This window comes from Palaemon carinicauda, chromosome 11 (genome assembly GCF_036898095.1).
Source record: "Palaemon carinicauda isolate YSFRI2023 chromosome 11, ASM3689809v2, whole genome shotgun sequence".
NCBI lineage: Eukaryota > Metazoa > Arthropoda > Malacostraca > Decapoda > Palaemonidae > Palaemon > Palaemon carinicauda.
In genome coordinates, this window is record NC_090735.1 from 3,443,387 (window position 1) to 3,460,977 (window position 17,591).

At 36.6% G+C, this 17,591-nt stretch overlaps 1 protein-coding gene across 1 annotated transcript in view; it reads right to left on the reverse strand.

The window, feature by feature from the left end:
- The window catches only part of LOC137649882 (glutamate receptor 2-like), a 48,039-nt gene that overhangs the window by 1,925 nt on the left and 28,523 nt on the right, over positions 1 to 17,591 (reverse strand). The window contains exons 8-9 of the mRNA XM_068382822.1: positions 14,628 to 14,734; positions 13,089 to 13,249 (exon numbers count right to left, since the gene is read on the reverse strand). Of these exons, the coding sequence (XP_068238923.1) occupies positions 13,089 to 13,249; positions 14,628 to 14,734 (268 nt within the window). The remainder of the gene's footprint in view (positions 1 to 13,088; positions 13,250 to 14,627; positions 14,735 to 17,591) is intronic.

Sequence of the window (17,591 nt, forward strand, 5' to 3'; positions counted from 1 at the left end):
TTGGGGTCTGTTGTTGCAGCAAATGGTGGAGTGGAAGCAGATGTACGTCAGAGAGTGAATGAAGGTTGCAAAGTGTTGGGGGCAGTTAAGGGAGTAGTAAAAAATAGAGGGTTGGGCATGAATGTAAAGAGAGTTCTATATGAGAAAGTGATTGTACCAACTGTGATGTATGGATCGGAGTTGTGGGGAATGAAAGTGATGGAGAGACAGAAATTGAATGTGTTTGAGATGAAGTGTCTGAGGAGTATGGCTGGTGTATCTCGAGTTGATAGGGTTAGGAACGAAGTGGTGAGGGTGAGAACGGGTGTAAGAAATGAGTTAGCGGCTAGAGTGGATATGAATGTGTTGAGGTGGTTTGGCCATGTTGAGAGAATGGAAAATGGCTGTCTGCTAAAGAAGGTGATGAATGCAAGAGTTGATGGGAGAAGTACAAGAGGAAGGCCAAGGTTTGGGTGGATGGATGGTGTGAAGAAAGCTCTGGGTAATAGGAGGATAGATGTGAGAGAGGTAAGAGAGCGTGCTAGAAATAGGAATGAATGGCGAGCGATTGTGACGCAGTTCCGGTAGGCCCTGCTGCTTCCTCCGGTGCCTTAGATGACCGCGGAGGTAGCAGCAGTAGGGGACTCAGCAGTATGAAGCTTCATCTGTGGTGGAAATGTGGGAGGTTGGGCTGTGGCACCCTAGCAGTACCAGCTGAACTCGGCTGAGTCCCTGGTTAGGCTGGAGGAACGTAGAGAGTAGAGGTCCCCTTTTTTGTTTTTGTTTCTTGTTGATGTCGGCTACCCCCCAAAATTGGGGGAAGTGCCTTTGGTATATGTATGTATGCATCCCACATCATCATTCCATTCAATAGTCTAATATTTATCGCCAGTCGTCTCTATCTTGAGCTTTTAAATCAATACTTCACGCTTCATAGTCCTCAGCCATGTAGGACTGGGTCTTCCAACTCTTCTAGTGCCTAGTGGAACCCAGTTGAAAGTTTGGTGAACTAATCTCTTTTTTTTTAAACGGATGCCGCTTTTAAATCAATACTTCTTCATTCAGCATCACCTACTTCACGCTTCACAGTCTTCAGCCATATAGGGCTGGGTCTTCCAACACTTCTAGTGCCTTGTGTAGCCCATTTCCAATTTTCAAGTGTATTTGGTCGTGTGTAAGTGCACAACAGTGCTAGAAATCTTAAGGGGAAAGTTCACAAGAACATAGAGTTCTTTGATCTTTGATAAAAAAAAAAAAAATTCTCTAGACTAAAACATAACAAAGTGATACGCGAAGTAATTTGAAAAAAAAAAATATTAAAAGTGTAATAATAATTTTTGGAACTTGATGATATGAGGAAAGGTTAAATAAATTCTTTAGAAATGAATGGTCGATAAAAAGAGAATTGGATGGGGAGATAAGGTGAAAGATGATATGGAGAAAGTAGATTTGGTGGATCAGGATGCCTTTGATAGAGGGCATTAGAGAGGGGGCATCAAGCAACCGACTCCTTAATGTAGGGATAACGGTGGGAAAGAAGAAAGTTAAGGTGAAGGAGGATATGGAGATAAGAGGTTTGGCGGAAGAGGATGCCTTTGATAGAGGGTATTGGAGAGGGCGCATAGGGAAACCGACCCCTTAGTGTAGGGATAACGGTGAGAAATAAGAAAGATAATGTGAAGGATGATATGGAGAGAAGAGGTTTGGTGGAAGAGGATGCCTTTGATAGAAGGCATTGGAGAGAGCGCATCAGGCAACCGACCCCATATGTAGCATTAACTGTGGGGCAGAAGATATAAATATATATATATATATATATATATATATATATATATATATATATATATGTATATATATATGTGTGTGTATATATATATATATATATATATATATATATATATATATATATATACATATATATATATATATATATATATATATATATATATATATATATATGTGTGTGTGTGTGTGTGTGTGTGTGTGTGTGTATGTATATTCAGCTGAAGCCACTAGAAATCGTTAAAACGGGGGCAGTGCTAATAACTTTAATTTATTTTGAGAAAAAAGTCTATGAAAAGCATGGTTGGATTCGAAAAATTACCTGGGTCATATTTGCCTAAGTCTTGATGGTCTCCAAGATACGTCGATGGCATGTGTAATGTGAATGGGAATAAGAAAATAATCCTATTATTATTATTACTTGCTAAGCTACAACCTTAGTTGGAAAAGCAGGATGCTATAAGCCCAGTGACCCCAACAGGGAAAATAGCCCAGTGAGGGAAGGAAAAAAGGAACAAAGTTAAAATAAATGTTTCCTGTAAAAACTATAAAAAAAAAACAAGAGTAAGAGAAGAGAAATAAGAAAGAATAGTTTGCCCGAGCGTACCCTTAAGCAAGAGAACTCTAGCCCATGGCAGTGGAAGACCATGGTACAGAGGCTATGGCACTACCCAAGACAAGAGGACAATAGTTTGATTTTGGAGTGTCCTTCTCCTAGAAGAGCTGCTTTCCCTAGGTAAAGAGTCTCTTCTACCCTTACCAAGAGGAAAGTGGCCACTGTATCTAAAACAGAGAATGTTTTATTGCCTCCAAAAATGACATCTATGAGAGGAGAGTTAGAAGTGCACACACAGGCTGAGATGTTGAAAAGTAATGGCTTAATTATTTGCCCATAAAAGAATTCGTGAACTGAAATGAATATGAGTCAAAACTAAGAGAATTGGCTTAGCCAAGAATTAAGGTGGATGTACTGGTACGTTTCACAAAACTCATCCCTTTACCCCCCATGGACGTACAGGTACGTCCTTGCAAAAAACTGCGATTTACATTTTTTTTTGCATATTTTTTATAACTTTATGAGGAACATCAGGCATTTTCCTAAAGAATGAGACCAACCTGACCTCTCTATGATGAAAATTAAGGCTGTTAAAGCAATTTTTAAAAAATATATATTGCAAAATGTGCTTAAAAAAAATGCCTTGCAGTTAAGGATTGGAAAGTTCCAAATAGCTTGGGGGTAAAAGGGTTAATACAATTAATCTATAAAAGTAACCATTTTTGACACAACTCAGGAGCAAACCTGCACTTTTTGGTTACTGTCCAAAGGAAAATACAATTCTTTTGGTGGATTTGTTTGACAGCAAGCAGGTTAACAGAAAACTTTGTCTTCCTCGCTCCTGTTTTCTTGAAACTATTTTGCATAGCTTAGCTTTTCGTTCATTGAGATGGAAGAAAAAAACTCATTTAACTATGGTGTTTATTGAGGTACATTATGGAGGTAAGGTATTGGCCCAAAAAATGGCCTTCGATTCTTGGGTAGCCTACTTGGGAAATTTCATTAAACTTTGTTTCTGAAATCCTCTTCATATTATTGTGGCATCTTTAGCCCTTTTAATTTCCCTCTCAAATGTCTAAATAATTATGCTGGGAGTAATGACATTTTACATAATTTGAAGTTTTATTTCAAAAAGGTCTTGAGCAATTATGATGCTCTTCCTTTATTTCTAACGTCATTTAGAAATCCTTAGATTCTGGTTATGAATTTTTGAAAAATTGTCTCGACCTGGCTAGTACAGTGGTAACAATGTTCGGCTAGCATTCGCATGGCAGCAGATCGATCCCAGCCCGGGACCGTGAGTTTAAGGTGTTTACTGAAAAGGCCACTGCTGTGGTTGGGCATGACAGTGGGGAATTGTGCTTACCCGGTTGACGTTCTGGTGAGTATCTATTCTGATGAAGCTGGAACTGAAACCAAACTTTAAGTGCGTCTTTTTAATGTGTCTCAGTGAGGTCCTTATCATCAAACTTAGAGACACTCAAAATGGTGGACCATTCATTAACATCAACTGTAATTGTTCAGTGGCTACTTTCCTCTTGTTAAGGATAGAAGAGACTCTTTAGCAATGGTAAGCACCTCTTCTGGGAGAAGGACAGTCCTAAATAAAACCATTGTTCTCTAGTCTTGGTTAGTGCCATAGCCTCTGTACCATGGTCTTCCACTGTCTTGGGCTAGAGTTCTCTTGCTTGAGGGTACACTCGGGCACAATATTATATCTTATTTCTCTTCCTCTTGCTTTTCTAAGATTTCATAGTTTATATAGGATATATTTATTTTAATGTTGTTACTGTTCTTAAAATATTCTGTTTTTCCTCGTTTCCTTTCCTCACTGTGCTATTTTCCACGTTTGAGCCCCTGGGCTTATAGCATCCCGCTTTTCCAACTAGGGGTGTAGCTTAGCAATTCATAATAATATCAATAATGATATAGAATTTCTAACCAACAGATAGCATAGAATTGTTGGTATGCAATACAGTGACGACAGAATATAATCTCAGGTTTCCCGCATGGCAGAATTTTTCTCCCTTACTTCTCATGTTGTATACTACTGGTGATATGCAATTTGCTTATGCAGAGGATACTACTCAACGATCCCATCTCCTGAGTAAGAATCCTGAATCCCATAGCACAGATATAGCTAAAATATGTAGAAATAGAGGGCCACTCAGTAGAGCGCAGACCTCCCCCGCGGCAGCTTATTTCTCAACATTTTGCTTAACCTTGACCTTGACCTTACCATGTATTAATTGACGTGGACTTTCATACACTCAAATATGACCCAATCTTGAAGTCTCTGTGACAACGATGTTCAAATTTATGGCGGATTACATAAATTGGACATTTTGCTTGACCGTCACCTTGACCTTTGAACTTGACCTTCCAAAATTTAATAATTTCCATATTTTTACATAAGAATTCATCCCTGCACGTTTCATTACACTACGATTGAAATTGTGGCCAGGAAGTTGTTCACAAACAAACTCACTCGCACACACAGGTGTTAAAACATAACCTCCTTCCAACTTTGGGAGAGGTAAAAAAATGTACGATAAAGTTAAACATTTGAAATCTTGATTACAAGTTTACTTTTTATAATCTTATCTGGTTTACCTCTTCAACTATGTGTACACTGTGCGAGGGGGCATTTAGGTGAATTCAACTATATTAAACAGACATCGAGCTTATATACCGGGACTTGCGAGCAAGAACGCCATAAAAATTCAAATAAGATAAAACATGAGATAGCATATTTAAACCAGGTTGGTTTATTGTCAGTGCAGGGAAGAGGGAGATATCAGAAGCCATTTGCACTTGATAAAACATGTATTCTATCAAAGTAATTGTTAAATTGAAAAAAAAAAATCAAGAAGTATGTTTATAATGAAATAATTATTAATCCTTAACTCAAAATAATTTTGTCTTCATAACAAATTTATTAATCCAAATACTTCGGTGAAAAAAAAGGCTCTTTTAGAATCTAACCTTTACCATAAGGAACAATTATGTTAATGCATCTACACAATACCCATTGTATAGTAAAATTTTATCACGGTTTAATTTACAATATGTATACAAACAGAGCACAAAAAGGTTCTAAACTAAAATATCTTTTTTTGGTCATTGCCAGTTGAAAGTCACTGATTATTATTATTATTATTATTATTATTATTATTATTATTATTATTATTATTATTATTAATTGCTAAGCTACAACTCTAGTTGGAAAAGCAGGATGCTATAAGCCCAGGGGCTCCAACAAGGAAAATAACCCAGTGAGGAAAGAAAACAAGGAAAAATAAAAATTTAAGAAGAGTAACAATGTTAAAATAAATATCTTCTATATAAACTATAAAAACTTCATCGCCACAAGAGGAAGAGAAGCAAGACAGAACAGCGTGCCCGAGTGTACCCTCAAGCAAGAGAACTCTAACCCAATACAGTCGAAGGCAATGTTACAGAGGCTATGGCACTATCCAAGACTAAAAAACAATGGTTTGATTTAGGAGTGTCCTTCTCCTAGAAGAGCTGTTTACCATAGCTAAAGAGTCTCTTCAACCCTTATCAAGAGGAAAGTAACCACTGAACAATTACAGTGCAGTAGATAGCCCCTTTGGTGGAGAAGAATTTTTTGGTTATCTCAGTGTTGTCAGGTGTAAGAGGACAGAGGAGAATGTGTGAAGAATAGGCCACACTATTCGCTGTGTGTGTTGGCAAAGGGAAAATGAACCGTAACCAGAGAGAAGGATTTAAAATAGTAGTGTCTGGCTAGCCAAAAGACCCCATAATTCTCTAGCGGTAGTAAGTCAACGGGTGGCTGGTGCCCTGACCAACCTATTACCTATATCATCAAATGATAAACTGCGTATTTTGCTACTTTCTATACACATGAAAGAGAGCGCGAACATGGTTTATCCCGAGACATTGTTGTTTTGAGTGCATCCTTTATCCTTTTCAGCGTAGAAAGAGATATTTATCCAGAGTAATTTACAAACACCAAACTAATTTGCAAGGTAGTAGGTTGGCCAGGGTACCAGCCGCCCGTTGAGATACCACCGCTAGAGAGTTATGGGGTCCTTTGACTGGCCAGACAGTACTACATCGGATCCTTCTCTCTAGTTAAGGTTCTTTTCCTTTGCCTACACAGACACCGAATAATCTGGCCTATTCTTTACAGATTCTCCTCTGTCCTCATACACCTGACAACACTGAGATTACCAAACAATTCTTCTTCTCCCAAGGGGTTAATTACTGCACTGTAATTGTTCAGTGGCTACTCTCCTCTTGGTAAGGGTAGAAGAGACTCTTTAGCTATGGTAAGTAGCTCTTTTAGGAGGACACTCCAAAATCAAACCATTGTTCTCTAGTCTTGGGTATTGTCATAGCCTCTGTACCATGGTCTTCCACTGTCTTGGGTTAGAGTTCCCTTGGTTGAGGGTACACTGGGGCACACTATTCTATCTGATTTCTCCTGCTCTTGTTTGGTTAAAGTTTTTATAGTTTATATGGGAGATGTATGTTTTAGCGTTGTTGCTGTTAAAATATTTTATTTTTCCTTGTTTCCTTTCCTCACTGGGCTATTTTCACTGTTGGGGCCCCTGGGCTTATAGCATCCTGCTTTTCCAACTAGGGTTGTAGCTTAGGATTTAATAATAATAATAATAATAACAATAATAATAATAATAATAATAAGAAGAAGAAGAATAGCTTCCGTGTTTGCACTAAGGAATGTTGATTGGACATAACCGCTAAATATCACTCGATAAAGATCCCGAGATGTCAGACTATGATGTTCCTGTGAATCATGGCTTTGACTAGGTCTAACATATTGATGAAGTTCTCCAATAAGGATATGTTCACTTCTTCAGGATATGTTTGGCATAGAACACCAACTCCTTCGCGGAGCTCTTCTCCTGTAGCATCTAATTTTGTTAAGAATAAAAACGTTTTTGCAACATCATTATACACTGATGCCCTCTATGCCAGATTATTATTATTATTATTATTATTATTATTATTATTATCATTATCATTATTATTATGAATTATTATGAATTATTATTATTTTAGGCCTAATCAACATTAGGCAATTTTTCCTTTGCCTCTTCATCAAAATCCAAAAGTGAATCATACAATTTCCTACATCCATCTAGACTAACTTTGTGGTCTTGTAGTGATTGGCTAGTCTAGTGAGATTCGTCCAGCAAATAACTCCACAAAATATAACATTACCATGAAATCTTACTCCTCTATTTTACTCAAAATATCTATGGCTTGATGTATTATTTCGCTTTCCTCTGTCGTATCAATATGCAGCATATGCAATGCAGGAATTATTCCATTATAATTATCAAGCATTGCACTTGTGGCCATTAAATGTGCTTCCCATCTAGTCTTCGACTAAGACTGGAAATTTTGAATAATATTTTGATATTTGAAGAATAACAACAGTATCTATGTGAAGATGATGAAAAGAAATTGTATATTTCTTGAACAATTCAAAGAAAAAAAAAACCTGCATGAAAGCTACTGTACATCTGGATAGCACTATTTTTCCTGTTTCGAATGTGTGCAATATACGAGAAATGGAAGATGTTCGAAAATCGTATTGAATATGCATTTGATTTTTAACTGCAGCAACCACTCGTCTATCTCTCGTCGGCCATCAGCTGATAGGTGAAGCAAGATGCCAAACGTTACCGTAAGCGTAAATATTTCATATTATTGATTTTTATATCTAGTGATTTGTAATGATCAAATTATTTTTTTAAATTAATAATATAATATATTTTAACCAAAAAAAAAATTAAAAAACATTCTGAAAACGATATATTAACGAAAGTTTTAATGCTGGTGAACGAATCGGTTGGCAACATTGTTAGAGTCTTTTGTTTACATGAGCGAGTTGCGTGTCAAGTTTAAACTTCTTCCAAACGTCCTGTGTGTTTTTTTTAGTTTATTGGATATTTTAGGAATTGTTAATTGTCGAGACAATGTCAAGCAGTGATAGTGAATGTCCTGATGATCCTCAACACACCTCATCGAGTGGCAGAAGCGTAAACACTGGTGTTTTCTATCGTAAAAACAGCGCATGGTGCAAGTGCCAAGAGACAACACACAATATGTAGTTTGCATATTCTTCAGGTTACAATTCCCTGTCCGATATTGATGATAGTGACATCGATCCAGATTACAAGTTGCCTTGTGAAAGTTTTGAGGCTAGTGATAACATCATCAAGTGTGAACAAGAGCATCGAAATTGACAGATCAAGTTGGTAGCAGGTTGGCCAAGGCACCAGCCACCCGTTGAGATACTTCTGCTAGTTTGTTATTGGGTTCTTTGACTGGCCAGATAGTATTACATTGTATTCCTCTTTGGTTACAGCTCACTTTTCCTTTGCCTACACATACACCGAATTGTCTGGCCTATTCTTTACATATTCTCAAGTCTTGCGTAGTGCTATAGCCTCTGTGCCATGGTTTCCCACTGTCTTGGGCTGGAGTTCTTTTGCCTGAGGGTACACTCAGGTACACCATTCGATCTGTTTCCGTTTATCCTTTCCATACTAGGCTATTTTCCCTGTTGAAGCTCTTGGGATTACAGCATTCTGTTTTTTCAACTGGGTTTGTAACTTGCTATAATGATAATAATATAATAGTAATCGTAAGTGTTCGGGCTAATGAGACCTCAAACCGACTCCAGAAAGTTATTAAAAAAAATTGGTAGATCAGTTAAGCTTAATGTTGAGGGTTGGGGTATGAATGTAGCCCCCCACCAAAAAAAAAAAAAAAATACAAATTCATGGTTGAATTATGTAAAGAATGCTTTCAAAATTAGAATGTAGGGTTTAATTAAACCTTATGCCCTATTGTAAAGAGGTCTCCTTTGAGAGCGTCACTATGGAAAAAAAATGAAAGATATTCTGGATGCATATTGGGCCCTTGGTGATCTTAATAAGAAAAACAAAAATACAAATTCATGGCTGAATTATGTAAAGTTTGCTTTCAAAATTGGAATATAGGGTTTAATGAAACTTGGGCCCTATTGTAAAGAGGTCTCCTTTGAGAGGGTCACTATGGAAAAAGTGAAAGATATTCTTGATGCATATTGGGCCCTTGGTGATCTTAACAAGAAAAATGCATATATTTGTGGCTGCATTAGTGTGGAGTCTTTTAAAAGAATGTATACAAAGAAGGAGAAAAGCCAACGCTTAGTGAACACTGTTCAGTGTGATGCATTGTGTTGTAGCCTACAAAGTTTGTAGGAAAGTGTTTGCAGCAATGCATGGTATCAGTAGGGATAGAGAGGGAGGAGTATATTGCCAAGAAGAAGAAGCCCTCTCCCACTGGCACTCCGGAGTACCAGTTGATAGGCGTCGTTGTAAACTTCTACCAATTCTTCACTTCGCGGCTGAACGTAAAGTGTGACCTCTCTTCTTTTGCATGCTGTTTTATTATCATTATTATTACTCTTGGTTGTTTTCATGTTTGGATTAATATCATTGATTAATTTTATCATTATTACCAATATTATTTTCTTGTTTGAGTCTTTATGATGTATGTCATAAGGGTTAACTGTACCGTACTTATTTTCAGCTTTAGCATTGTTGTTCATCTATCTGGCGATCAATCATGCCTTCAATCATGTGTCATTTGATTAATCATACCATCAATCGTGTGTTTGGTCTTTCTAGTGGACTTAAACATTCATTTAAACTTAACATGATGCAAATTATAAGGTTCTGACCAAGTTATTTAATAATCTTGTTATTAATCTTGCGATCAATCATGCCATCATTCATGTGCCAGTCAATTGATAAATCACATGTATGACAGACACATGCTAAATTACTGTTGGAATCTTAAAGTGTCCAAGGAAAGTAAAAAAAAAAAATATTTGGAAAAATTAGGAGATTTAAAGAAAATATTGTAGCCTTTGTGTAAATTATCAATCAATCAATCAATCAATCAATCAATTAATCAATCAATCAATCGATCGATCAATCAATCAATCAATCGATCAATCAATCATTCATGTGAAGACTAATTTATTCACCCATATCCAGAAATTAGTGGCGTCATAACATTTCCAAAAAATCAAACCAGATGACAATATATTGTAAAACTGGAGGGGCACGCCGTAGAGCGCAGACCTCCGCTGCGGCAGCTTATTTCTCGACCTTGACCTTGACCTTGGGGTGGACTTTCATACACTCAAATATGAACCAAGTTTGAAGTCTCTGTTACAACGATGTCCAAACTTATGGCTGATTACGTGAATTGGACATTTTACTTGACCGTGACCTTGACCTTTGACCTTGACCTTCCAAAATTTAATCATTTCCATTTTTTTACATAACAGTTAATCCCTGCAAGTTTCATTACTCTACTATTGAAATTGTGGTCAGGAAGCAGTTCACAAACAAGCACAGACACAAACACAAATAGGGCAGAAAACATAACCTCCTTCCAACTTCGTCGGTGGAGGTAATAAGAGTCAGCCACGAATGACGAATTATAATGTTCAAACTCTGATAAAATTCACTTGCGTTTAAGCACTTCTTATCTGTTATGTTTCTAACTTAGTGGTCCTCCACCTAAAAAAAAATATGAATAGTTCTAACAACAATGGAAGCTAGGGATCTACCTCTCAAAGGAAGGATGCTTGCAGGAGTTAGGATACACAAAATAAGATAAAGAAGTGCTAAGCTTGAAAGTTTGGAAAATAAACGAAATATACTTAACTGACTTTATTGTCATATGCACATGGAGAAGTATTCAAGATAGCAACAGAATAACTTGATTATACATAACTTCCTAAGAAACAATAAAACTATTATTTCATTTTTATCAATTCATATTGGCGACAGATATTCAAACATGACGCAGTTGGAGATTGCTTCAACAAAGCGACACTCTTGTACGTTTTGCTTTAAATCCTATAGAGGCATTGTTATGGAAATCGGGTCACAGACAGCACTTGATTACATACGTTTCAAACCTACCTTCAAGTCCCCTCATATATCCGATTTGGGAATAGATATCTCAAATGTCAACGTAAGTGTCAGATGTTTGGGAGGTTCTCTTGTCCCTTTTACGACCGAGAATAACTTCTGCGATGAAAGAGCCAACCACGGCCATCATACCTGAGAAGATAACTCTCCTTAGAAGTGGAAGGGTTAGTGCCTTATACCCAGACTAAAAATAAACTATTTTGCAACAACGTTTTCAACATCAGATCTTGTAACAGTTGTAATAATGATGATGAGACTACTGTATATATATATATATATATATATATATATATATATATATATATATATATATATATATATATATATATATACCACAGCACATCCTTCAATTATGGGGGTAGCCATCATAAAAAAAGGGGATTTTTCTTCTGTTTGCTCCTCCCAGCCTGATGAGGAATTCAGCTGAATTTTGTTGGTGGTACTACTAGGGTGCCATAGCCCACCCTCCCCCGTTATCCATCACAAATGAAGATTCATGTGTTGAATCCCTTACTGCTGCTACCTCAGCGGTCACAAAGGCGACAGGAGGAAGCAGCTGGGCCTATCGAAGCTGCATCACAGTCATTCACCATTCATTCATATTTCTAGCATGTTCTTTTGCCTTTCACATTTATGCTTCTATCATAAGTCTTAGGATGATGATAATAATGATAATAACAAAAGTAATACATCAACCTCAAGCAGAGAACTAGCAAACTCAATTACTAGGGTAGTACAGTATCCTAATGTAATGACAGAAATGCTTCATTTAACTGTAATTAGCTGGTTGGTGGTGTGTGACAAATATGATCATATGTAGTGTCACGCCCATACATCTATGGAGGAGCGCAAACTAGGGAAAGATGTTTTACAACTCGACGTTCCTGTGTCTTTCTCTAAGAGAAGACAGATAATCATGTAGCCACAATTTCTCAAACTTCCTTATCGTCTCACACAATTTGGCTTAGTTCTCCCTCAAATCGACATTCTCATGGTAAGGTAAGTCGACGAGCTTGTTCAAAGGAGGGACTTGGGCAGAAGATTGTGCTACTAGAAACAGCACATATAGAGAAGAAACTCTTCTTCTTTCCCTCCGTTATCCCTACATAAAGGAGCCAGATGCCTGATGCAGCTTCTTTAATGCCTTCTATCAAAAGCATCCTCTTCCATCAAACCTCTTCTCTCCTAAATCTCTCACCTTATCTCACCATTTAAATATCTACCTCCCTCTCAACCTTCTCCCCCTAACAGGTCATTCCTAAGCCCTCTTCATTCTTTATTTCAGTGTGAGTCCTCAATATATGGATCCAAATTTACTGGCAGTATAACCATTACTTTATCATGAGACAAGATAATCGAGCATGGTGACAACCTATACTGCTTCCAGATAAACAGTATTATAAAACTTTCATAGCTCATCATGATTGGTTAAAGTGAGAGCATAATGCCACTATGGGAATCGGTTTTCACAGGAATCTAAATCTAACCTATTCTCTTAATCCTTTATACCTGAAAGCTTCAAGTCTTTCCTTTAGCAAGGAGGAGCTACTAGAATTTACTACCAGAATATTACTGCCAAATTCATGTCAAAACTGATGCCCTGTAAAAGAACTTATTAAACATTTATTATATTATATATTAAATTTTTATCTCATGACCTTCAATTCCAAAAAAGATTACTCTGTTATTCAAAATTAACGTTTCCTCCCAATAACGATCCTGAGAAGCTTTTATCAGTCATAACATTAAATTTTTACCTCCCAAGTAAATAAGAAAAACTCCGTAGAAATCGCCCAAATCCATTGGCCGCAAGTTAGTGTTCCCCTGGGAGCTGATGGGTTTGAGGCACTCGGTGGCATTGTTAACGCCCTTCTTGTAAATGTGGTTCAGGATGCCAGACTCTCGTAGGCGAATGATCCTGCCCGGAAGGTAATGAAAGGCTATGACATGATAAGAGGTTATAACCTGATTGGGTTAGTTGGTTTATTAGGAAACAGTTGGTTGAGAATTGCTAAGATTGAGAGAACAGGGAAATACTGTAGTGTCACTGGGTTGATTGGTTTAGATTACTGGGAAACAATTGGTTGAGAATTGGTAAGATTGAGAGAACAGGGAAGTATTGTAAATTGTCCCTGGGTTGGTTGGTTTAGGTTATTGGGAAACCATTGGTTAAGAATTGCTAAGATTGAGAGAACAGAGAAGTATTGTAAAATGTCCCTGGGTTGGTTGGTTTAGATTATTGGGAAACCATTGGTTAAGGATTGCTAAGACTGAAAGAACAGGGAAGTATTGTAAAATGTCACTGGGTTGGTTGGTTTAAATTATAGGGAAACAATTTTTTAAAGAATTGATAAGACTGAAAGAACAGGGAAATACTGTAGTGTCACTGGGTTGATTGATTTAGAATATTGGGAAACAATTGTTCAAGAATTTCTAAGATTGAGAGAACAAGGAAGTACTTTAAAGTATCATTGGGTTGGTTGGTTAATATTTCTGGGAAATAATTGGTAAAGAATTGCTTAGATTGAGAGAACAGGGAAATATTGTAGAGTGGCACTGAACCAAGGATGCTGTTCGCAATTTGACGATGCAATAGCACAAATTATGTTACATTTTACTGCAACTTTTAGAATAAGTCTCACTTCAGACAACTAGCTGGCACTAGAAGTAATATTATGAGTCATAAAGCTTCTGAAAAAATAATTTATTAAAACTATTTAGTATGAAAGGCATAAGAGTGTCAACTATGACTAAAGCTTAAAATTGCGTGGCCAGCACAGGCCCTTGCAAGAGGGCAGGATGTCAAGGCCTCTGCAACGTTTACAACGTTTCCAGAAGGCTAAAATCACTGGCTACACCACCACTTGCACTTGTGCACTGCCTCTATAACATTTAAAACTTTTTCAGAAGGCTAAAACCACTGCCAGATCTTTGTTTAGACAGCCTCTATAACACTTACAACGCTTCCAGAAGGCTCGAATCACTGGTATTAAGATTAAATAAATGCCTGAAAGAGAGCTGTGGACTCTGCTGAAGCAACATAGTCTAAGTAATACTGATATCAAATGTAGGTCTATGGTTGATTAAAAGTTATTTCTACTACGAAATATGTATAGTATGAAGATTAAATAAATACTTGAAATAGACCTCTAGACTCTGCCAAAGCAACAGGGACAAATTATGACACATAACATCATTTAAATACGAATTGCTAAAAGCAAAAAAAAAAAAAAAAAGAAAAAAAAGCCTGAGTTAACAATTCTAAAATATTTCATAGAAATCAGAGAATTACTTACAGAGGATCAAGTTTATTTTTCCAAGGGGAATGCTTGGGAAAGAATAAACACTGGAGGGTTGTTTTAAAGAAGCTCTCAGACATTACGTAAGTAGAACAGGTTCCAGTCTGAAAAATATAGGAATGCATAAGATGAAGATATGGCAAATATCTTATTCTTTTTGAAAATGTATGTATGCTTTCATGATTATACATCAATAGGGAATCTCTGCTTGTTGAAACGAATTATTATAGTGTTTAGATACATGATTGGGTGTGTGGACTAATGGAACACACAACTAGCTCAAATAAGTTAAATGATGTTACCTTTGGTGATATTACAAGTGATTTCGTTCACAAGAATAAACAAGGAAATTTATGTCTCAAAAGGGGTATAATAATTAACAAAATGTTAAAAAGCTAAAAAGATTTCAAACCCTGATGATTTCCACATCCCTGGCTTAAATAGATATTGGTCAACCTTTGCCATTCTTTATCTTGTTACTTACAGATTACAAACACAAATTTTACCTGGACTCTTGAATATCAAAATATCAAATTACATGGAAATGGTAAATGATAAATCCCACTGCTATATCAGTTTTGTTTTGAAAATATTGGGTAAGCATTTATTGAGGGAAGTGGGGAAAGGAAGATTTTTGCAAAGAGAAATACCGTTCTCTTCCAATATAGTCGGCGTAAAGATTCTGGCCAAAATAAGCCCCACCTTATGGAGATGTCATAGCCAATCACATCGTCTCCCATGTTAGCAGTGGCCACAGTGCATCCCCTTCCAAATTTCAAACTATACTAACTCATAATCACTTTAGGGAGATGTGTTTGAAGGTGCTAAATATTTCAGCTGAAGAGGCACTTTGTAAAAATTGCAAAAGCTCCTGCTTTTCTTTTAAATATACAACATATATAACTGTGGATTTTTAATACCTAAGATTGTTACACATGGCATGGTGTTTTATTTAAGTTATGATTGCCTTTGATGTCATCAGAGGGAGGTGTCTTATTTGGCCCGGAATCTCTGTAGCGACTATAGGCAACTACTCATCAAGCAACTTGTTGATAAGAGGCATCATTAAACTTTTCTAAGCTGTCACGTTATCTATACCATCTATGAAGGCCACTCAGCATTTTGAATATTGTGTGAGGATCCGACTGCATGCTCAATGCTACTCTATTATATTCAAGAGCTCAAAACAATCAATCGGTGGCATAGTTAAAGAGGGCAGAGATGGGGGATCTTATTGAAAAAGCCCCTGAGCCTCAAAAAGGGCGCCTCCAACGTAGGGTAAAAAAAATGAAAATATGTAAATGTACATTTAAAATTTCCACCAATTCACTAGGGTAAAAGGTAGGGTCTCTTCTTTATCAATTCTGCACACACACCCCTCCAGCCCCCAAATCTCTAGCTAGGCCCCTTTTGTTAAAAAAAAAAGGTATGGTACAAAAAGAATTAGATCTTAAAATAAGAGTAAAAAACAAATCAAATAAGCACACGAGTTTGAACCTTTGGCTTCAATTTTTGTTCTTGAATCTTAGTTTTTTTGCAGTGGTGCATATTTCATTTTAGTTTAATTGTTTAAATAGCAGAGGCATGATGATTATTGGGTTTGAATAAATTTGAATAACATAGTGATAGTTATTATTTTATTCTTCAGGGTTTTGACCTTGAGGATAAGATGAATGAATTCGTAAAAAGTATAATTTTTTAACAGTAAAGGACTCAAAGTGAATCAGTATTCAATAAGAATTGCCCTAAAGAAAGACAATCCATGTAGAGCTTATTTCATTGACTATAAAATCCTTCAATAGTGTCCAATAGAAGAGCGAGTATGTACTACTTTCCTGAAGTAACAATTAAAACTATAGAAAAAACATCTTTGCCTTCAAAGTTCCAGTTTTGTTAGTGAAACTCCTGTGAGGCATCGAGTTAAGAGTTACCTAGAGGAAATTATTGTATAAAACCTAATTTATATTATGAAAATTTCAGAAAAAGAAAAAAAATCAAAATCATAGTCAGCAAGTATATACTCCTTTCTTGAAGTAACACTTAAAACTATAGGAAAAAAGGTTTCCCTTCGGAGTACCATTTTTGTTAGTAAAACTCCTGTGAGGCATCGAGTTAAGAGTTTTCTAGAGGAAATTATCACAGAAAGTCCTCAACTTAAATACTTAACAGGTTTCAAGAAGCTGTTTGTATGTCAAATTGTATTAAATATTGGCCTAGGGTAGGCCTCACCCAAATCACATGCCTACGATTTTCAGCCGCAAAAGTCAACAATGGTCGCGTTTCATATTGCAATTGTTGTCTTGCTCACTGCATTTAATTACCGTATTTCCCATGTCATAAGACTCACTTTTTTTTCCCGAAAAATGACCTCCCAAAATACCCTGCGTCTTAACGCTAAGAAAAATTTTTTAAGGGGAGTTTGGCAACCCTCTAACACCCAAATAATTACATACAAGCAATCACTCACTTGATGTAAAATATAGATCTAGATATTTCATAATACACAAAAAATATAAAAATATACTCTACCAGACAAAAATCTCACTAGAGAAGCTGATTAGGAATTGCTGATATGATAGCTTGTAAAATCCTCAATTTCTTTTTTTCCAAAAACTACTTTGCTAATTTAAGGGTGCATCTTACCACTTGTAGCGTCTTATGACACGGGAAATACGGTATATGATATTGTTTTATTGCAGTATTTTATAATGAACTTTTAATACACTATCTGAAATGTATGATTTCAGTTGGATTTTTGTTTGTATCTAAGAATGTTTGTAAGTTGAGAACCTCATGAGAAACTACCATGAGGCATTGATTTGAGAGTTATCCAGAAGTTAAAAAGTTAAAGTTGCGGGTTTTAGGTCTCCCCTGAGATGATCTACATCATTCTCCTCGGGCGACCATAAGCCAGCAGGGACTATCACTAGCCCCCTCTAACCTCCTCCACAGGCGCCACCC